The following is a 23535-nucleotide window of genomic DNA, read 5'->3' as shown; positions in this document are numbered from 1 at the left end:
GAAACCCCGTCTTTAAAAAAATACAAATACAAAAATTAGCTGAGTGTGGTGGCGTGTGCCTGTAGTCCCAGCTACCTGGGAGGCTGAGGCAGGAGAATTGCTTGAACTCGGGAGGCAGAGGTTGCAGTGAGCCAAGATCATGCCACTACACTGCAGCCTGGCGATGGAGCGAGACTTTGTCTCCAAAGAAGAAAAAACAGGCTAGTCAATTTGTGATTAAATAGCTAAAAGATTTGTGATTTTTTTTTTTTTTTTTAAAGGTGGTGGCTAGGCGGCATGGTGACTCACACCTGTAATCTCAGCACTTTGGGAGGTCAGGCGGGTAGATCACTTGAGCCCAGGACTTCCAGACCAGCCTGGGTAACAATGGTGAAACATCATCTCTACAAAAAAAAAATTAAAAATTAGCTGGGCATGATGATGCACACCTGTAGTCTTAGCTACTCAGGAGAATGAGGCAGAAGGATCCTTTAAGCTAGGGAGACAGAGGTTCCAGCCTGGGTGACACAGTGAGACCCTGTCTTAAAAAAGAAAAAAAAAGGTGATGAGTTACAAAATGGTAAAGTGGATGCAGAAAAAATTAATGTACACTAGACTAATATGCAAAAGCATCACTCAACTTTTTGGACCAACTTTAATGAGATATCTTTCAAATATGATAAAATTCACCAAATTTAAGTATGTGTAGTAATTCCATGAGTTTTTGAGTTTTGACATGTATCCAATTTTTTTTTTTTTTTTATAGACAGAGTCTTGCTCTGTCGCCTAGACTGGAGTGCAGTGGCGTGATCTTGGCTCACTATAACCTTCACCTCCCAGGTTCAAGCAATTCTCCTGCCTCAGCTTCTCAAGTGGCTGGGATTACAGATGTTCACCAACACACCTGGCTAATATTTGTATTTTCAGTAGAGATGAGGTTTTCCCATGTTGGCCAGGCTGGTCTCAAACTCCTGACCTCTGATGATCCACCTGCCTCAACCTCCTAAAGTGCTGGGATTACAAGCGTGAGCCACTGTGTCTGGTCCTATGTATCCAATCTTACAACCATGCCATAATCAAGATTAGAATATTTTCATTGTCCCGAAAGTTTCCTCCTGCCCCTTTGCTATATCAGTTCCCTTCCCATACTCCCTGGCAACCATGAATCTGTTTTCTGTTATTACAATATGTCTTTAGAATTTCATACAAATGAATTGATACAGTGTGCAATCTCATGTCTGGCTTATTTCATTTAACATTATGCTTTGAGATTCATCAGCATTGTTGCCTTAGCAATTGTTTGTTTCTTTTTGTATATTTCCTTTCCCTCCTCATGTTTCTTCTACCTTTTTGAACGTAAAGATCATATGTATAGGGGCCTTTAACATCCTTATCTGCTAACACTCTGTTATTTCTGGTCTGTACGTTAAATATGACGTACAACTCCTCTGGTTGTACGTCATATTTTCCTGTTTCTTTGAAGGCCTGGAATTTGTAAATTATATATTGGACATTGCGAATTTTACATTCCTAGGTTCTATATCTTGTTGTTTTCCTTTAGGTAATGCGGGACTTTGTTCTTGGAATCAGTCACATCCTTTTGAGACTTCATTTTAAGGTTAGGGTGGGTTTAGACCAATATTTAGTCTAGGGTTAATTTGTCTCCACTACTAAGGTGATAGTAGTGGAGTCCCCTTCTGAGGACTCTATTAGATGACTCCAGATCTTACCATTTTGTTGGATAAAAATACAAACTATTCCCAGCTCCACTGAGTGCAGGAATAGTTTGGCCTATTGCTTTCTGGTAGATCTTTCCCCAGCCTCTGCTAGTTTCTTTTCATGCGTATACAAATCAGTACTCTCCCCAAATTTCATAGGGACCCTTCTGCAGATCCCTAAATCTCTCTCATCTCATCCCCTTCTCTCCCGTACACTGCCCAACAAATTCTAGCCCCCGCAGTCTCCCCAACTCTGATCTCAACTGGCAATTCTCCAATCCAATCTCAGATGTCCTCAGCTGGCAAGACTGGGCTCTCCTTCCCTGTGCAGCAGCCTGGGGCCTGTGTTCAGGCAGCATAGTGTGGCACTGCCTGTGGTTCAGTGTCTAAAAGTCATTGTTTATGTTCTTTGTCCAGTTTCCTGTTGTTTACGGAAGGAAGGTAAATCCAGCCTCTGGTACACCATAGCCGGAAGAAGTCTCACCTTCTAGATGTAGATTAAACATACATTGATATTTCTAGGGGGAAATTAGGGTACTTGGCTCATCAGTTCCCAGCATACTTAAATATAACACGCTTTAATGTCTGCTTTCTTCTTTGTAACTTAAATGGTGACATAACTTAAATGATGCTCTTCAGTGTTTACACTAATTAGGCTAATCTAAGCTTGTTTTTCTCTGATCAACTTCAAATTATCTACATAAAGAGTATTAATCTTATTTGTGGCCAACTTATCTAGAGTAGCTTCCTATGAATGATGAATATGTGAGTATTCTAATTCTTAGGACATGGTTAGCCATCTGTATGTCTGATTGGTTAATGTGTCATAAGAACTTATGTCATATGTATCATGTTTGGACTTTTAAAAATATGAACTTGCTGATTTTATAATCTAAGTGAAAATTACTGCAGCCTTTTTTATTCATGAGTGTTTATGATTGTGAGAAGATTATAAAATCGTTCTTAGCCCTTTACAAGCTGATCTTTTGAATTTATTTTGTTGTTCTATATAACAGAACAGCTGTTTGGATATCTTTTCAAAGATTGACCTACCATAATGTCAAAACCTGCCCAAATATTTAGTCAGTTAGCAGTTACAGAAATATGTGTTTTAATATATTTGTGTTTTAAGGAAGATGAGTACAGTAGGATTAAAGATACAATTTTATACTGTTACAGATATGCTACTGCTTCCTGGTAAGAGTTTTAAGGAAACAGGCCAGGCCTAGTGGCTCACATCTATAATCATAGCGCTTTAGGAAGCTGAGGTGGGCAGATCACGTGAGGTCAGGAGTTCAAGACCAGCTTGGCCAACATGGCAAAACCCCATCTCCACTAAAAATAATAAATTACCGGGCATGGTGGTATCCGCCTGTAACCCCAGCTATTCAGGAGGCTGAGACAGGAGAATCGCTTGAACCCAGGAAGCAGAGGTTGCAGTGAGCTAAGATTGTGCCATTGTACTCCAGCCTGGGTGACAGAGCGAGACATTATCTGAAAAGAAAAAGAAAAAAATAAAGAATTTTAAGGAAACAACATAAAATGAAACTCATAGATGAAAATTTGAGGGTCTAAATGGCTTCATCTCTGGTCTTATGTGTAAAATTTCTTTGCAGCACAGTTAGTTGGAATGAATCTTAAAGTTAGGAGACGTAAATTCTAGTTGCAGCTGTGGCACTTGCTACCTACTAGTAGTATGTCACACACTATTGTGCAACTGTCGTCATGTCACCACCTTGGTGAGAGTCTCCTGACCTATAATGTGAAGGTAATCATAAATATCCTACCTACTATTAAGGGATGTGTGGAGTGCTCAGTGAGGGAGTATGGCTGAAATTCTTTGAGGATGCTAATGCGCTGTTAAACGTTTTTTACATTATTATAACTTCTGCTATTAACAGGTAGAATGACAGAATACAAAATGAGACATTTATTTACATTTATATTCCATACAGTTTACTGTGCAAAATATTTTCTGGTGAAATGCAAAAAATGAAACAGAACTGATGAGAGTGGAGATAGAGGAGACTGCTGTCTTTTATCATTCCTTTTTTCTTAGTATTATTTTGTTATCTCTCCCCATAACTTTCCAGGTAAAGAGTGTGTACAACAGTTAGCTGAAAACACCAGGTATTTCAGGAGACGCCTGAAAGAGATGGGCTTCATCATCTATGGAAATGAAGACTCTCCAGTAGTGCCTTTGATGCTCTACATGCCTGCCAAAATTGGGTACGTTTTGTTGCAGATCACAGACTAGAATGTCTTTATACTTGAGGTATCTGTGATGTGAGACTACGGCTTATGTATTTTGTAGGGAAAATGGTGTTGTCCTTATTGTGTTTACCTTCATTTGGTACATATTCCATAGATCAAATAGCAGATTTCAAATTGTAAAGTATATTAATTTGTTATTCTTTCATTAAACAAACATTTGAGTTTCATGTACTCTCGAAGGGCCTGGGCTAGATCAGTGAATAAAATACAAACATCTCTGTCCTGTGGAGCTTAGTAGGACAAGAGTCAGACAAACATAATAAACAAATGAACTGTGTACTATGTTAGAAGGTGTCAAGCATTCCCAAAAAAAATAGAGCAGGACTGGCTGGCGTGGTGGCTCACGCCTGTAATCCCAGCACTTTGGGAGGCCAAGGTGGGCGGATCATGAGGTCAAGAAATCGAAACCATCCTGGCCAGCATGGTGAAACCCCGTCTCTACTAAAAATACAAAAATTAGCTGGGCGTGGTGGCGTGCGCCTGTAGTCCCAGCTACTCAGGAGGCTGAGGCAGGAGAATTGCTTGAACCCGGGGGGCGGAGGTTGCAGTGAGCCGAGATTGTGCCACTGCACTCCAGCCTGGCACCTGGCAACAGAGTGAGACTCTGTCTCAAAAAAAAAAAAAAAAAACAAGAGGTCCCTGGAATTGGAGCACAGTGCTCCAGTAGGAGCAGTGGGCCATGAGGTTAGAGAGGTTATAGCAGAGTGTGTTACTGGATATTTACCAGGCGTGCAGATTATACCAGCTTCTTTGGTTTGTACAAGGCATACATAATGGAAAGCATGCCCTAGCTTTCAATATATTTGAGAAGTCCAGATGTATAATGAAACCGGAAGACATTTGAAAAGCAAATGAACACTAATTATACTGAACGAATTTCATTATATGCAAAATAGCACTCCAGATGTAGAATAAAGGAGTGATCTGCTTAATATAGGCTCAGTAAGAAAGGCACATCTTGTTGAATGGGTGAGTTTTGAGCTGGATCTTAAAGCATTTCTCCAGTTTGATTGAATTCATTGAAGGAGCAAATTTTTTTAAATTTTTGAGTTCCCAGTGTCCATCACAGTCTCTGACACTCAGTAAATGTTTATTGAAATGAATATGGGAGAGGCAATTAAATTAGGGATCCTGGAAGTAATGTGATTCAAAGAGAATGAGGGAAATCAGGAAAATGTGCTCACTGAGAGAAAAAGAATTCGGGTTTCAACATGAAGTCATAAGGGCAATTGGTACTATGGCTTCAGAGGGAATGGGGAAGGATCTTCTTCATTCTTCTTTAAGTGGAATTATCATAAACAAATATGAAGAGGTATCAAATCCAAAGGACTCAGTCTGGAGCTCTCTCTTTAAAGAAGGCTGTATCTCCTCTATTCTACATAAGGGCAACTGACTGTGTACATTATAATTAAGAAAGATTTAGAGAAAGTAAGAAGAATTGGAATAAGGCACTAGACAGTTTGAGAGCATGTACTGAAGATACAGGGCAGTCAGGTTCATGCTGACATAAAAGAGGTATGTTGAGGAAGATGCACTGGTACTAGAGAGAGTGGGAAAAGGCTGAAAAGACTAGCATTGCAGGATTTTTTTTTTTTTTGAAACTGAGTCTCACTGTATTCCCCAGACTGGAGTGCAATGGCACAATCTTGGCTCACTGCAGCCTCTGCCTCCTGGGTTCAAGCAATTCTTGTGCTTCAGCCTCCCTAGTAGCTGGGATTACAGGCACCCACCAGTACACCTGGCTAATTTTTGTATTTTTAGTGGAGATGGGGTCTCCAACTCCTGGCCTCAAGTGATCTACCCGCCTCGGCCTCCCAAAGTGCTGGGATTGATTACAGGTGAGAGCCACCGCACCTGGACAGATTTTTTTATTCTCAGACAAATGCTGTAACAGCTTAAAGGAAAAGTTAAAACATAAGGGAGGTCAACAAGAGAAAAGACAAAGAACAACATAATTCAGTAAATAAAAGTCCGAATGTGTTATTTAGACAAGATACAGATGTGGAGTAAGGCCACAGGCCTCCAATTTGGGTTAGGGTAGGGGTGCGGGGATTGTTAAACACAAATTGTGTGGTCTGAGTAATCAGCTGAAGCCAGCAGGTGAACTGGCCTGACAGACACCAATGGAAGCCCTGAATTCTGAAGCAGTGTTGTTCCCAAGACAATCAAAGAAATGGGTGATCTGGAGAGCTCATGTCAGCCAGCCTTACTCTGCTAGCAGAAAAGATGTGCCATGTTACAGCAGATCCCCCACAGCTGTAGAATATTCAGAATTTGTTAAACTGCCAAGCTTAGCATTTCAAGGACCAGGTTTTAATTAAGTACAGGTTCATTTTGAAGCCTCTGAACCACTATTACACATCAGGGACACTTTTTTTTTTTTTTTTTTTGAAACGGAGTCTTGCTCTGTTGCTCAGGCTGAAGTGCAGTGGTGTGATCTTGGCTCACTGCAGTTTCTGCCTCCCGGCTTGAAGAGATTCTCATGCCTCAGCCTCCAGAGTAGCTGAGACTACAGGTGCATGCCACCACACCCAGCTAATTTTTTGTATTTTTGATAGAGACCGGATTTTGCCTTGTTGCCCAGGCTGATCTCAAACTGGTGAGCTCAAGTGATCAGCCCGCCTCAGCCTCCCAAAGTGCTAAGATTACAGGTGTGATCTGCCATGCCTGGCCTCAGGGATACTTTTTAAGGCTATACTTGTAAGTCTTCTTAGGTAAACCCTATTGAACTTGATCTCTATTTAATTTCAGTTTTGTGAAGGACACCATATAGGAGAAGACTGCCTTAGGATTGACTTCAAAAGTATTTGTGAGCTGTCAATTTTAACTTTAAAAGAAGTTAAAAGAGGCCAGGCGCAGTGGCTCACACCTGTAATCCCAGCACTTTGGGAGGCCGAGGTGGGTGGATCACAAGATCAGGAGTTCGAGACCAGCCTGACCAACATGGTGAAACCTTGTCTCTGAAAAAAAAAAAAAAAAAAAAAAAAAAAAGTTAAGGGAAACTCCTCCAGAAGTCCTCCAATGCCTGCATCACCAAAGAGTTTAAATCATTGAGGTCAGCAAGTCTTCTGTAATGAGTGCTTTCTTACCCTTCCTGGTTTCTGTTCCTTGTTTTCCCCTTTACAGCGCCTTTGGACGGGAGATGCTGAAGCGGAACGTCGGTGTCGTTGTGGTGGGATTTCCTGCTACCCCAATTATTGAGTCCAGAGCCAGGTTCTGCCTGTCAGCAGCTCATACCAAAGAAATACTTGATACTGTAAGTAGGCACTTTCACCTTGATATAAATATGCCTTTCATTAAAAGGGTCTGACTATTAGATGACATTCATAATATGTTGATCCTAATGTTCTTTGAGGACCTGAGATATTTACTAGTAAGACAGAGGCCTTTCATTAAAAGGGCCTGAATATTAGATGACATTCATAATATATTGGTCCTGATGTTCTTTGAGCACCTAAGATATTTACTAGTAAGACAGAGGAGGTGACACTGCTACCGAAAGCATTGGCATTTGCAAATAAACTGTCACCCACCACACCCAGCATCATCAGAGCTCTGGAGAGTTTTCCAGTTTTATCTTGCTCCATTGTCTCCCCTCACTTTGGACTCTACAATTCTCTTTCTAGTCTAGCTATGTCTACCCTAAGCTTTCTTGTATGTTGTTCTGTCTGAAATTTTCTCTTGAGCCTTCTTTCCCCTCTGCCTGGCTGACTACCACTCATTCTTCACATCTCCACTTAAAGGAAAATTGCTCAGGGGCACCCCCATACCTTCTTGCTCTGTGTTGCCTTGGAATCCTGAGATTCTCCCTTACTAAACTCTTCACACCTGGAATTATTTAATAGTGGTCTTCTCCATTAGATAAATATTGAGGCTAGGAACAAGTCTGTTTTACTCTTTCTATGCCCCAGCACCCACCACACTGCCAGGCATCTAGTTGAGGATCATTATTACTAAACATAATTATTTATGATCTCAACATATTCTCATCTCTGTGTTCTCTTAAATGTTATTGCTTCAAATCTAAGATTTCAGACTTAAATCAGTATTGCTCTCTGGGAGTTTATAAAGCTTTAGAACATGACATTTGCATAAAATTAGTTGCTAGAAATATCCATTAATGAGTTAGAGAGCTACTAATCTTAAAGAACATTATGAGTGCTTCTTTATAACGGTTCATTATAACAATTTGATTGACATTTTATATTCCTGAATAGCTGAAGACTTTTGACTTCTCTCTTTCTACACAGCAAAATTTCTAGGAGTGTGAGTGTATTCCCTTTTAAAAAACAAAATTGTAGTAAGAACAGTTAACATGAGATCTGTCCTCTTAACAATTTTTTCTGTGTATAATACAGTATTGTTAACTATAGGCACAGTGTTGTGAGTGTATTCTTAATCACATCCTGACATTATCCAATTAGATTCAGCTTTTTGATACTGTATCTTTTCTTCTTTATTTTGATTGTGCCTGTCAGATTTTTTTCAATAGATTTTTCTCATTTCTCAGAAATTTTACTGGTGAATTTCTGCAATGATTTTTTTTAACCTAGAGATTTCAGCTTTTCTTTCCCTTCTGCTCTATTGATGTTTTAAGAGGTTCTTTTTTTTTTCTCGTGTTCACCTATTAACTCAGAGTTTCAACATGCCTTTTAAAAAAAGTCTACAAAACTATAAGCAATGTCTATGGCAATAACCTATGCTTTCTGACAACAACTTTGACTCATGAGAACTATACACATTCATGAAAGAATTTAGATGTAACCAAGATATCTCCTTAGGATATCTAAGGAAATTTTTGTTGCCAACAAGTATGTTTGCCAATTGAGAGTTCTAATTCTTTTTATAAGATTCACTTGAGGGATTGTTGGGCTTTGCCTCCCGTTTAGTTTTTTAAAGCATAAAGTGCCTTTTTTGAAACCATGGATTTGTTAAAGTCATTTTGTCTTATGATGTTTTATGGAACTAACCATAAACTAAACCATTATGAAATACAAAGTAATTTTCATTTATTAATGGGCCCCATGACATGATTCTGTATATAGAGAGTGCTATGAAATATATATATACACACACACACACACACACACACCCCACATACACACACGGCTAGAGCTAATAAATGAATTCAGCAGAGTTGCAGGGTAAGAGATCAGCACACAGAAAATTAGTGATTTTATACACCAGCAATGAACAAATGAAAATTAAGAAAATTTCTTTACAGTAACACTCAAAAGAATAAAATGCCTAGTAATAAACTTAAGAAAGCCTTTCCCCTGTCCACTGGCTAATTTACATGTGTACTATTATATTTAGATTGTATACTGGAAACTATAAAACTTTGCTGAAAGAATTAAAGGAAGACTTCAAGAAATGGAATGACATCCTGTATTCATGGATTGGAAGATTTAATATTGTTAAGATGGCAGTATAGCAACCTACAGAGCCAATGTTCTGCATTTCTCAGAAAAAAAATGGATTGGGAGACCCTAAGCCACAGGCCCTTTTTTGCAGAAATTGAAAGGCTGATCCTCAAATCTATATGGAACTGGCAGGGCCCCAAACAGCTAAAATAGTGTTGGAAAAGTAAAAGCAAAGTTGGAAGACTTACACTTCTTAATTTTAAAGCAAAGCTAATTACTACAAAGGTACAGTAATTACAACAATGGAGTGCTTGCATAAGGATAGATATACAGACCAGTGAAGTAGAATTGAGAGTTCAGAAATAAAGTACAGGCATCTATGGCCAACTTGTTTTCAACAAGGGAGCCAAGACCAGTCAATGAGAAAAGAATACTCTCTTTGACAAACAGTACTAGGTCAGCTGGATGCTGAAGAAACAAGTTTTGACCCTACAGCATGGAAAAACATTGAAAACACTAGGCTAAGTGAAAGAAGTCAAACACAAAGACCACATCACTTACTATTCTATTTCTAAGAAATGTCCAAAACATTAGCTAGGCGTGGTGGTACATGCGTGTAATCCCAGCTACTCAGGAGGCTGAGGCAGGAGAATTGCTTGATCCCAGGAGGCAGAGGTCGCAGTGAGCCGAGATGGCACCACTGTACTCCAGCCTGGCGCCTGGCACCTGGCAACAGAGCGACACTGTCTCAAAAAAAAAAAAAAAAGAAAATAAAATAAATGTCCAAAACAAGCAAATTCATAGAGTCAAAAAATAGATTGGTGGCAGCCAGCCTGAGAGGAGAGAGGAGGGAGGAGTGAGGATTGATATAATGAGCATAGGGTTGCCTTTTAGGTTGATAAAAATACTCTAAAGCTAGATAATGATGGAAGTGGCACAACTTTGTGAACATACTTAGAAGCAATGAATTATATACCTTAAAAGTGAATTTTGGGCCGGGCACAGTGGCTCACACTTATAATCCCTTGGCCAACACAGTGAAACCCCATTTCTACTAAGAATACAAAAATTAGTTAGGCTTGGTGGCAGGCACCTGTAATCCCACCTACTCAGGAGGCTGAAGCAGGAAAATTGCTTGAACTCGAGAGGCGGAGGTTGCACTGAACCGACATCTTGCCACTGAATTCCAGCCTGGGCGACAGAGCTAGACTCCATCTCAAAAAAGAAAAGAAAAAAAAATTTTGTTTAATGTGAATTATATCAAAGCTGTACTTTTGTTATTTTTTGAAATGGGAAGTGCAAGTATATTGGCTTAGGTGAGTGGCAGGATGACTGTATTAGAGGATTCGGTTTCTCAGCCCTATAACAAATACATGTTTTTCTCCTGGGAACCCACCTTACCTGTGATCCAGATGTTCCGCGTGGACTATTTTTTAGTAAATAGTGATGCATATACTGGCTCCCTGTCTCTAACATACCCAAATACCCTACACAAGAGCCAGCACTCATTAGAATGTTATCTTTTATGCACATGACACTGATTTGTCTGAAATACTTGGTGTGGGGTCAGAGGAAATCTTGTAGTCTAGATCCCCTTGGGCTACTGAGGAATTTTTTTTTCTATCTAATGATTACTTTTCTACATTGATGAAGAAATTCTAGATTCTTCTGAAGTCAGAGTTCATAAATGCCCATTCCTTTGTGATCTTAGTCATGTGGACTTTTGTCTTACTATTTTTTTTTTGAGGCAGGGTCTCACTTTGTCACCCAGGCTGGAGTACAGTGGCATGATATTGGCTCACTGCAACCTCAACCTCCTGGACTCCAGATCTTCCCACCTCAGCCTGCAGAGTAGCTGGGACTACGCCTGGCAAATTTTTTTTTTTTTTTAAGAGATGGAGGTCGGGCTGGGCGTGGTGGCTCACACCTATAATCCCAGCACTTTGGGAGGCCGAGGCAGGTGGATCACGAGGTCAAGAGATCGAGACCATCCTGGTCAACATGGTGAAACTTCGTCTCTACTAAGAAATACAAAAATTAGCTGGGCATGGTGGCGCATGCCTGTAGTCCCAGCTACTCAGGAGGCTGAGGCAGGAGAATTGCTTGAAACCAGGAGGCGGAGGTTGTGGTGAGGCGAGATCACGCCATTGCACTCCAGCCCAGGTAACAAGAGTGAAACTCCGTCTCAAAAAAAAAAAGAGATGGGGTCTCGCTATGTTGCCAAGGCTGGTCTCAAACTCCTGGACTCAAGCTATACCTGCCTTGGCCTCCCAAAGTGCTATGATTACAGACTTGGGCCACCATGTTCAGCCTTGACTTTTGTCTTAAATTAATAAATCTTATCTTAGAGGTCAGGGTTATAAATGATCAATGGGTTCTCCCAGCTTAAATTTAGATTTAAATTGTTTCCATTGGGAGCTTTCACTTACACCTCGTCTCAGAGGAACCACTGTTGTGATAATGCATTGGCCGGACATGGTAGCTCACACCTGTAATCCCAGCACTTTGGGAGGCCAAGGCAGGTGGATCACGACGTCAGGAGTTCAAGACCAGCCTGGCCAATATACTGAAACCCTGTCTCTAATAAAAATATAAAAATTAGCGGGGCAGGTGGCACACGCCTGTAGTCACAGCTACTTGGGAGGCTAAGCCAGGAGAATCACCTGAATCTGGGAGGTAGAGGTTGCAGTGAGCTGAGATCTCGCCATTGCACTCCCGCCTAGGAAACAGAGTGAGACTCTGTCTCACAAGAAAAAAAAAAAAAAGCTGAACTTCAATGTACTATCTTTTTTTTTTTTTTTTTTGAGACAGAGTCTAGCTCTGTTGTCCAGGCTAGAGTACAGTGGTGCGATCTTGGCTCACCACCACCTCTGCCTCCCGGATTCAAGCGATTCTCCTGCCTCAGCCTCCTGAGTAGCTGGGACTACAGGCGCATGCCACCGTGCCCAGCTAATTTTTTTTTTTTTTTGTATTCTTAGTAAAGATGGGGTTTCATGGTGTTAGCCAGGATGATCTCGATCTCCTGACCTCATGATCTGCCCACCTTGGCCTCCCAAAGTGCTGGGATCACAGGCGTGAGCCACCACGCTCAGCCTGAAGTTCAGCTCTTATTTGCTTTTTATGTTTTTCACATTTTGAAATGAAGAATATTTTTTCTTATGCTAGATTATGTCAGGAATAGTTGGTAGGTTTGTTTTCTCTCTCCAAACACTGATTTTCTTTTTTTAATTAAGTTTAAGACACCAGTTGTGCTGGCTCACACCTGTAATCCCAGCACTTGGAAGGCAGAGGTGAGTGAATCTCTTGATGCCAGAAGTTGGAGACCAGGAGTTCAAGACTAGCCTGGCCAACATGGCAAAACCCAGTCCCTACAAAAAAAAGCTGAGCGTGGTAGTATGAGACTGTAGTCCCAGCTACTCAGGAGGCTGAGGCAGAGAATCTCTTGAACCCAGGAGGCTGACGTTGTAGTAAGCTGAGATGGCACCACTGCACTCCAGCCTGGGAAACAGAATAAGACTTTGTCTCAAAAAAAAGAAAAAATGGCTGGGCTTGTTGGCTCGTGCCTATAATCCCAGTACTTTGGGAGGCCAAGGTGGTGGATCACTTGAGGTTGGGAGTTCGAGACCAGCCTGGCCAACTTGGTGAAATGCCATCTCTACTAAAAATACAAAAATTAGCCAGGTGTGGTGGCAGGTGCCTGTAATCTCAGCTACTTGGGAGGCTGAGGTAGGAGAATTGCTTGAACCTGGGAGGCAGAGATTGCAGTGAGCTGGGATGGCACCACAACACTCCAGCCTAAGTAACAGAGCGAGACTCCATCTCAAAAAGGGAGAGATGACAAATTGTAGTCAGTTTTGTGAGTTCAGGGTGCATGTAACTTTTTCTACCAAGTATATCATACTTTGAATTATAGCCTTTATTCTGCCTACCTGGCTATTCACAACCCATTATTCATGGTGAGCTTGAAAGCCTTGTTCAAAAAGTAGCTCAACTGGGCACCGTGGCTCACTCCTGTAATCCCAACACTTTGGGAGGCTGAGGCGGGTGGGTCACGAGGTCAGGAGTTTGAAACCAGCCTGGCCAACGTGGTGAACCCTGTCTCTACTAAAGATAAGAAAAATTAGTCATGGTTTGTGTTGTGCACCTATAATCCCAGCTACTTGGGAGGCTGAGGCAGGAGAATTGTTTGAACACGGGAAGCAGAGGTTGCAGTGAGCCAAGAACACGCCATTGCACTCCAGCCTGGGCAGCAGGGCGAGACTCCATCTCAAAAAAAAAAAAAAAAAAAAAAAAGCAGCTCCTCCCATAGCTGTATTGTAGTCTGATCTTGTAAATGCAGTAGGCATAAGTCCTGCCAAAGGATAATCTTGCCATGATAGTTTTGGCAAAGTAAAACACCAGGCATGCTGCATCCTCCTGGCTCTGACATACCTCTACTGTGTTGTGTATATTTCAGGCTTTAAAGGAGATAGATGAAGTTGGGGACCTATTGCAGCTGAAGTATTCCCGTCATCGGCTGGTGCCTCTACTGGACAGGCCCTTTGACGAGACGACCTATGAAGAAACAGAAGACTGAGCCTTTTTGGTGCTCCCTCAGAGGAACTCTCCCTCACCCAGGACAGCGTGTGGCCTTTGTGAGCCGGTTCCAGGAACCACACTTCTGTGGCCATCTCATGTGAAAGACATTTCCTCAACGACTGAAGGTGGCCATCTCCACTCTAAATGACATTTTGTAAATAGTAAAAACTGCTTCAAATCCTTCCTTTGCTAAATCTCACCTTTAAAAACAAAGGTGACTCACTTTGCTTTTTTGGTCCATTAAAAAAACATTTTATTTTATAACCATTCTACTTGTGAAATCACGCTGACCCTAGCCTGTCTCTGGCCAACCACACAGGCCAGGCCATTCCCCTCTCCCAGCACCTCACAGACTTGGACCCATCAAGAGCTACTGCTGGCTCTGGCTCCACAGCCTGGAGACTTACCTGGCCCTCCTCCCTAGGGAGCAAGTGCCTTCCACTTACTTCCCATCCAGGTCTCAGAGGTGGCCAACCTTGGAATCTTTCTTTAACCATTCAAGTAATCAACCGAAGTATTCACCCTTTAATCTTAAGTTTAGTCTTTTAAGAAAAACAGTAAACGATGACTGCTGACAGGCTTATTGTGTAACCTCCCAAGAGTTTGGTCTTACTCCATTTTGTTCTGGTCACCAGATGATTTCTTCCTTTACCATCAAATATTTCTTCATAATGGTCACAGTCGGAGGATGTGCCCAAATTCTGGTTCTTCCCAAGCTCTAACCATAACACATCCCACCCCCTTTTTAAAGCACTTACTGTTGTCAAAGCACCATATTCCACCCTAGTGAGAAGGCCCCTCTCACATCTGAGTGTTGGGTACAAAGCTGCTCCGTAGAATGATGTGCACTCCTGGTGGCTGAGGGGCAGGGGCAGTGTGGGAGGAATTGGTTACTCTTTGCAGAGTCTGTGGCTTGCATTCCCTACTGCTTTCTATACGTTTCAAAATTATGACAGCCTCTGGCTGCGTCTGGGTCCAGATTAGGATTTAAACTGATAAAGGAAAATGTTGGTAAATCCTCTGCTCAGAAATCATTTACCATGTTCCTATTTAAGGATTTGATTTATTTATTGAGGCCTTTTAGAAGCTAACCCCCTTAAATATTACTCTTCTGAATGCTAGTTCTCTTTTATTCTTGATGTCCTAAGACAACTGAATCTGGCATCTGGGGCTAGGGTCTGCCTATCTATACACTTTTTTCTTCTTTTCTGAAAAATTCTGAACACATAGATCTCTTTCCTAAACTGACATTTTTCTATTTTGACTGTTTTCATACTATAACCAGGTAAAGGGACTTCTTTCAGAGAGCTTTATACTGCCTGACCAAAGAACAAATCTGAAAATCACCATTTTAAAGTTATTTTTTCAGTTAAACCAAAGTTTAAGTGAAGAGGATTTTTGGCATTTTTATACCCAGGATCAACTTGTCTTTTTGTATCCATCAAGTATTGTAGGGGAAGGATTGGGAACAAAATGGAAAAACAGTGTATGAAAGTCATGTTACAGCTGGGTACAGTGGCTCACACCTGTAATCCCAGCACTTTGGGAGGCTGAAGCAGGTGCATCACTTGAGATCAGGAGTTCAAGACCAGCCTGACCAACATGGTGAAACCCTGTCTCTACTAAAAATACAAAAAAATTAGCCAGGCATGGTGGCGCACGCCTGTAATCCTAGCTACTCGGGAGGCTGAGGCAGGTGAATCACTTGAATCCAGGAGGAGGAGGTGGCAGTGAGCCAAGATCTTGCCACTGCACTCTAGCCTGGATGACAGAGTGAGACTTTGTCTCAAAAAAACAAAACAAAACAAAAAAAACTCATGTTATACGTTTTGTTGCTGCTGTTGTTCTTTTTTTTTTTCTTTTTTCATGACTACTTTTGTGCCAGTGTTAAACATTTTAATTCTTGAAATTGCTCCTTTTACTGGTAAAGATTCTCAATCCAAAATCTCCTGGGTGTCTTGTCATCAGCTGTGGTATGTTTGTGCACATTATGAGTAGCGGAGGATGTAAGCAATATTATTGTTTGTGAAGTTTTATTTTTAATGTCTTGAGTATAAGTTATGTTTAGTCACTATCAGCATCCGAAGGCTTTAATAAACCCTTGAGATATCCCAAAGTTTTTTTTTTTTTTTTTTTTTAACTTTTTTAAAGAACAGAAAGATGAATGAAAGAACCAAGGAGAGATGCAGAGACTATTTTTAGCATGTATAGTTTAAGTAAGAAGGAGGTTTTGGTAACTAAATAAGGAGTCCTGTAAAATCAAATACATTGTCAACCTTTCCTGCACATTAGTTTCCTACCATAGAATCCCACTGGAATACCAGATAGCTTTTGCACTGCATTACTACTTATTGATGTAAATGTGGAGTTTGTAAAAGTCACAGACTTATAGGCAATGAATTCACCTGCTAGTCTTTTTATTTTGGCTTGCATGAAGTCACTGCAAATTCAAATGTCAGTCAGTACCAGCATTTAAAATATATCGATATCACTTTGTTGATGCACAGTTATTTCAAGATAAGTGTAATTTTGTTACAAGTTTATTTTGGAGAGACAGACCTCCTGTGATCTATCCAGGACCTCTGTACTTTCTAAAGAACAAAATGTTATGTATACATGGTTGGTTGTCTCTTCTTGAAACTGTAATATAAATCTAGGGTCCAGTCATATCCTAGGTATCATTATTTATCCAAGTACTTGGAGGAATACCAGTATATATAAATACAGTCATTGAGAATAAGTAGAGATTGGGGCATACAAGAATAGTTTAATACACAGTTTAATACACAGCCTGATTCAAGACTCTGATAGGATTCAAACAGATGTCAGTTAACCATGACTACTAAAGCCAGTCATCTGAGTTGATCAATAGAGGTGTGACTAGTCCTTAGCACTTTTTCTCATTCCTCTTTTTATTCAGCATTGCTGTTACCCATTTCAGGTTTATAAGACCTCTTTCAGCAGTTCACATGAGAAACCAGGAAATTGTTAGCTAGGAGACATCAAAAGCATATAGGAAGAGGGGACGAAGTGGCAGTGGCAGTTTCTCCCATCTTTTTTTTTAAAGCTTTAACCTAGCAGGGGCATGAACTTTATAGCACTTTTTAAACTTTTTGCTTTGCTTTGGATAAGAAACCTTTACCTTTAAAAAAAGCTTCTTGTCGGCCCAGCGAGGTGGCTCACACCTGTAATCCCAGCACTTTGGGAGGCTGAGGTGGGTGGATCACAAGGTCAGAAGTTCAACTTTGGGAGGCTGAGGTGGGTGGATCACAAGGTCAGAAGTTCAAGACCATCCTGGCCAATATGGTGAAACCTCGTTTCTACTAAAAATAAAAAAAATTAGCCAGTGGGGTGGCAGGTGCCTGTAATCCCACCTACTCAGGAGGCTGAGGCAGGAGAACCACTTGAACCTGGGAAGCGGAGGTTACAGTGAGCCAAGATCGTGCCATTGCACTCCAGCCTGGGTGACAAGAGCGAGACTCTGTCTCAAAAAAAAAAAGCTTCCAGTCTCCAGAACTCCAAAAGTACTGCTTATTTGTTTGAAGAATCCAGCCATCATAGGGCGTTAGTCACTATCTCAAACATTCAAGATAGGGTGAGGATTTTCAAAGAGGATTCTTGCTTCTGTAGTCATGCAGGGTAAACAGAAGCATCCCACATAACCACTAAAGGTTCCATGTGTGTCATGCCCCTTCAGAGGCCAAGGAGTTGAACATACTTCCAATGATTTGTCTCTATAATGCCTTCCTCCTTTACTTGGACTGCCTTTCTTTCTGTACCTCCAAGTTCTTGATTTTAAAACTCTAACTCTAGAGAAAACCAATATATGGTGGTGCTGGGCTTTGAAGAGCAGCATATCAGACACTTTGGTTCTGTTTGTACACTTAGCCTTACATTTCAGGAGGAGGCTTTTCATTAGGGACTTAAGCTAGCTCCTTTGGCTTTTAAAACATTTTTTTCTTCAATTTCTTCATTACCTAAAGGAGCCTGCATCTAAACTTCTCAACTAGTTCAGCCTAGCCGAATTTTCTTTTTATTTTTTATTTTATTATTTTTTTTTTTTGTAGAGACAGAGTTTCTCCATGTTGGTCAGGCTGGGCTCGAACTCCCAACCTCAGGTGATCTGCCCGCCATGGCCTCCCAAAGTGCTGGGATTACAGGTGTAAGCCACCACGCCTGGCCAACCTAGTTGAATTTTCTAGTGTGTAATACAGTTTGCTACCTTCTTATTGTTGAAAACCAGGGTGATGAGTGGCTTACCTGGACAGATTTCCTGATTTCTCAGGGAGGAAAAAAGTGATGACATTTACCACTACTTTTCTGTTTTTCCCCTTTTTCCAAACTGATAAGGATTTCTGGTTCCTAGTGATCCGGGATTGGACAGCAGTACAGAACTGCTGGTCATGCTGTAGGCTGTGAAGAAATGTGGGTAGTTCTTAGATTTTCAAGAATTTGTAGGGTTAGGGGCAGTTGTCCTCTTGTATGAACCACTGCTATGACCTACCAGGTATCTTTCCTCTCTTAGTGTTCTAGGTAAGCCAATGAGTTTTAATCTCTACTTGCTATAACTGTGTGCTTAGAAAAAGAGGTGAAAGTAGTGATTTTCCTTCTAAGTGTCCACATTCATGAAGATTATGAACTGTTAAGACAGCCAGGGCAAGATAGACCCTGTCTCTACAAAAACAATTTTCTAAATTAACCAGGCATGGTGTTGCCTGCCTATAGTTAGTTCCACCTATGTGGGAGAATCACTTGACCCTGGGAGATCAAGGCTGCAGTGAGCCATGATTGCACCACTGCAATCCAGCCTAGGTGACAGAGTGAGACCCTGTCTCAAGAAGAGGGAAAGAAAATTGTTAGGACCCAGATATGGATGCACACCTGTAATCCCAGCTACTTGAGAGGCTGAGGCAGGAGGCCTTGTTGAGCCAGGAATTTGAGCCTAGCCTGGGCAACATAGCAAGACCCCCATCTCAAATAAAAAAGATCTTTGTTAAATCAGCTGAGCCCAAAGGGATTGGGAGTGGGAGAGGTATAAAAAGCAAAGATTATTTTTGGCTACTAAGCCAAGACTTTACAGAGATTTTTTTTTTAATTTTTCAGTCCCAGAACCCACAGATACGCTGCTTCTTGCTTCATGTGGATGCTCAGTGCCCAGCAGGCATCTTAATCCATTAAACCAGTTTAAAAAAATGCCTTCCATGTGGAAAAATGCATGTCCTTTTCTCTCCTCAACTTTATCCACATGAACTGTGTGCCCATGGCGGGGCGCAGTGGCTCACGCCTATAATCCCAACACTTTGGGAGACTGAGGCAGGCAGATTGCTTGAGACCAGGAGTTTGAGAACAGCCTGGCCAACATGACGAAACCTTGTCTCTACTAAAATTACAAAAATTAGCTGGGCATGTTGGCGCATGCCTGTAATCCCAGCTACGTCGGGAGGCTGAGGCACAGGAATTGCTTGAACCCAGGAGGCAGATGCAATGAACCAAGATTGTGCCACTGCAGTCCAGCCTTGGCGACAGAGGAAGACTCATCTCAAAAAAAAAAAAAAAAAAAATTGTGCCCAGGCCCCTAGCCATTGCCATATGCCCAGCCAGAGAGCCAGAGGGCTGGCTTCCATTATCACACAGAAGAAATGCTAGCACTAGCCAATGATCCCTTTGCTTTTAATTGTATAGAAAATGCTGTTGTTCCCTTTGTCGTTTCCAGTGACTTCTGTTTTCCAGGCAGCTCTTTTCTAGGGAGGAAACCAAAGGGGCTAGTTTAAGCCCCTAATAAAAATGTTTTTTCTAGTCTCTGGTGAGTCTGGAAGTGTCACATTCACAGTCCACCCTTGGGAGTGGCTTGGTGGGGGAGCTGTGGACCAGGTTTTGTTTACTGCATAGTGTACATGATAAATGGCCTTAAACTGTGATTCTTTCTGGTAGGATAAGTTATGATAAACTGACCTTAAAGAATGCAGTGGCTTTTAAACTGCAGTTACTGTGTTCTTAATGAAGCAATACCCAAAGCTCTGTTCTTCTGGAGCATTTGAGGGGTGGTTGAATGAAAGTTGCAAATAAGAGTAGTACCTTGATCTTAGAGCTTTCTGAGTGTCCTGCCTTGTTACCATCTGCATGGATGAGTGAATCCTATGCACGAGGAGACTCAAGCCAACTCGGAGTCTGCTTCTCCCAATATTATTCCCAGGTTTCTTTTGCAAAACTTGGTCATTTGGCCCAGGCCTTCTGGAAAGTGGAGTACGTGTCACTGACTAGGGTGGCATGGTGTCTTTACCCATGTTTCCTCAGTGGTTTGAAGCCAGTAGTTGGAATTATAAAAAGCATCCTTGCTGCTTCTTCACAGGACACTGGAAACCACCCTGTCGATTCAGCCAGCGTGCCCACACAGTCTTGATGATCCCTCTCTGTGGTAGGCAGCTAGCATTAAGAGAAGGGGGAAAGAGACAGAAGAAGAGAGCAATAGCTTATGGCAGAGCCAAGATCTTATTTTGTTGGCCCGTGTTTTTCCCTTGACCAAGTTACCTGTAAACTGGAATTTGCAAGGGGATGTGGTGATGATAACCCCTTTCTATTGCTGTAATGTTCATATAACCTGGGAAACTGAGAGAAGGGGAAGTGTAAATAAAAGTTTAAAAATTTTAGTAATGTGTTGAAATGTCACTCTCTCTTATCCTGTCTCCCTTCTTTGCCAGATGATTTTTTAATTTTTGTTTTGTACTTTATTGGATGACTGTGAAGCTATGAGTAGTGGGTTGGAGTAGGTGTGTGGATTTTGAGAGTGCATGTTAAGAACTGAAGAAGGACTACTTGAGATGACTTAAGAAGCATCCCATGCAAATATCTTATTTTGCCCTAATAAAATATTCAGAAACATACAACTGCCTTTATTCATTCAACCAGTAAATGTTGAGTACTATTTCTCTGCCAGCCAGTGTGCACTGAGCTTTGCAATTCCTACTTGCTAGTAAACAAAAAAGCACGTTAACATATATGTTATTTTACAAACTGCTAAGTGCTATGGAGGAAAAGTGAAGAGCTTGGTTAAAGTAACCAGGCTGGGTGCAGTGACTCATGCCTATAATCCTAGCACTTTGCGAGGCTGAGGTGGGTGGCTCACTTGAGGTCAGGAATTTGAGACCAGCCTGGCCAACATGTCAAAATCTCTCTACTAAAATTACAAAAATTAACCAGGTATGGTGGTGCGTGCTTATAATTTCAGCTATTCAGGAGGCTGAGGCATGAGAATTGCTTAAACCCAGGAGGCAGAGGTTACAGTGAGCCAAGATCACACCACTGCACTCCAGCCTGGGCAACAGAGCAAGACTCTGTCTCAAAAAAAAAAAAAAAGACAGTAATCAGCATCTGGTTTAGATGGTGAAAGAGAAAACCGAGGAAGCGTAGGGTCTGAAATAAAGTACAGTTGGAGCTCAGTAAACAGAACGGTGAGGTGAGGCAGCGGGTTGGTGGTAGAGGCAGACTCACTGGGCTTTGTAGGACTTGGTGAGGTCTTTCTCTTATGCAGGATGTGGGAGTCAGACCAGTGAAAGGTTTTTTTAAAAAATTTTTTTGAGATGGAATCTTGCTCTTGTCACCCAGGCTGGAGTGCAATGGCTGGATCTTGGCTCACTGCAACCTCCACCTCCCGGGTTCAAGTGATTCTCCTGCCTCAGCCTCCCGAGTAGCTGGGATTACAGGCACCTGCCAGCACTCCCATCTAATTTCTGTATTTTTAGTAGAGACGGGGTTTCACCATGTTGGTCAGGCTGGTCTCAAACTTCTGACCTCGTGATCCCCCCACCTTGGCCTCTCAAAGTGCTGTGATTACAGGCGTGAGCTACCATACCTGGCTAAAAAATGTTTTAATTATTATTTGAAGTGGAGAGGGAGTTTCACTGTGTTGCCCAGGCTGGTCTCAAATTCCTGGCCTCAAGTAATCCTCTCACCTCAGCTTCCAGACGTGTTGGGATTATAGGCATGAGCCACTACTCCCGGCCCAGTGAAGAGTTTAAAGTATGGAAACAGATAACTCTTGGCGTCATTTTTTTTTTTTTTTAGAAATGGAGTCTCACCTTGTCCCCCAGGCTGGAGTGCAGTGGCGCGATTTCGTCTCACTGCAACCTCTGCCTCCAGGGTTCAAGCGATTCTCCTGCCTCAGCCTCCTAAGTAGCTGGGAGTACAGGCACCTGCAACCACTCCTAATTTTTGTATTTTTAGTAGAGACAGGGTTTCATCATATTGGCCAGGCTGGTCTCAAACTCCTGACATCATAATCCATCCACCTCGCCTTCCAAAGTGCTGGGATTACAGGCAAGAGCCACGATGCCTGGCTAAAAACAATTTTTTTTTTTTTCTTTTACTGTTCACCAATATGGTGGGTTGTTTTAATTGTGATAAAATATACAGAAAATTTTTCATTTGAACCATTTTTAAGTACACAATTCAGTGGCATTAAATACATCACATTATCGTGGAACCATCACCACTATCCATAAAGAGTCGGGGGTCTTGCTGTGTTGCCCCGGCTGCAGTGCAGTGGCTATTCACAGGCGCGATCCCATTACTGATCAGCACTGGAGTTTTGACCTGCTCTGTTTCCGACCTGGATGGGTTCACCCCTCCTTAGGCAACCTGGTAGTCCCTCGTTCCTGGGAGGTCACCATACTGATGCCGAACTTAGTGCAGACACCCGATCGGCATAGCGCACTACAGCCCAGAACTCCTGGGCTCAAATGGTCCTCCCACCTCAGTCTCCCGAGTAGCTGGGACTACAGGCACATGCCACTGTGCCCCGCAAAATTTTTTTAATTATTTAAAGTGGAGACGGAGTTTCACTATGTTGCCCAGGCTGGTCTCGAATTCCTGGCCTCAAGCAATCCTCCCACCTCAGCTTTCTGAGGCGCTGGGATTATAGGCATGAGCCACCACTCCCGGCCCAATGAAGAGTTTAAAGTATGGTAACAGTTAATTCTTAGCGTCATTTTTTTTTTGAAATGGAGTCTCACTTTGTCGCCCAGGCTGGAGTGCGGTGGCGCGATCTCGCTGCAACCTCCGCATCCAGCACCTGCCACCACTCCTGGCTAAGTTTTGTATTTCTAGAAGTGACGGGTTTCACTGTATTGGCCAGGCTGGTCTCAAACTCCTGACCTCGTGATCCACCCACCTCGGCCTCCCAAAGTGCTGTGATTACAGGCAAGAGCCACTGCACCTGGCTAAAAAAAAAATTTTTAATTATTATTTAAAATGGATTGTGCAGAATGTGCAGGAAATAAATAAATAAAGCGGAAACGGAGTTTCACGTGTTGCCCAGGCTGGCTCGAATTCCTGGCCTCAAGCAATCCTCCTGAGACCGGTTCCAGGACAAGGGGGAGGCTTAGCTTGCTCCTTGGTGGACTGTGTTTGTTTAGGCCGTCACTCCCACCTCAGCTTTCTGAGGTGCCGGGATTATAGACATGAGCCGCCACACCCAGCCCAGTGAAGAGTTTAAAGTATGGAAACAGATAACTCTTAGCATCTTTTTTGTAGATGTTGACAATTTGATAGAGTTTATATGGAAATCTAAAGAACCTAGAATAGTCAAAACAATTTTGAAAAAGAATTTACAGCTGGGCGCAGTGGCT

General features: G+C 42.0%; 1 protein-coding gene across 2 annotated transcripts in view; it reads left to right on the top strand.

Annotated features, from left to right (window-relative positions):
* The window catches only part of SPTLC2 (serine palmitoyltransferase long chain base subunit 2), a 119916-nt gene extending 99120 nt beyond the window's left edge, over nucleotides 1–20796 (top strand). For both annotated transcript variants that reach the window (XM_012476890.3, XM_064375070.1), the window contains exons 10-12: nucleotides 3791–3926; nucleotides 7098–7227; nucleotides 13791–20796. In XM_012476890.3, coding sequence (XP_012332313.2) covers nucleotides 3791–3926; nucleotides 7098–7227; nucleotides 13791–13910 — 386 coding nt within the window. In that variant the 3' untranslated portion in view covers nucleotides 13911–20796. The remainder of the gene's footprint in view (nucleotides 1–3790; nucleotides 3927–7097; nucleotides 7228–13790) is intronic.
* Nucleotides 20797–23535: the final 2739 nt, after the last annotated feature.

The sequence above is a fragment of the Aotus nancymaae genome, unplaced genomic scaffold, assembly GCF_030222135.1.
Source record: "Aotus nancymaae isolate 86718 unplaced genomic scaffold, 86718_ANA_hifiasm-v0.15.2.pri h1tg000011l, whole genome shotgun sequence".
Classification (NCBI taxonomy): Eukaryota; Metazoa; Chordata; class Mammalia; order Primates; family Aotidae; genus Aotus; species Aotus nancymaae.
This window is presented reverse-complemented; position numbering and strand designations above follow the sequence as displayed.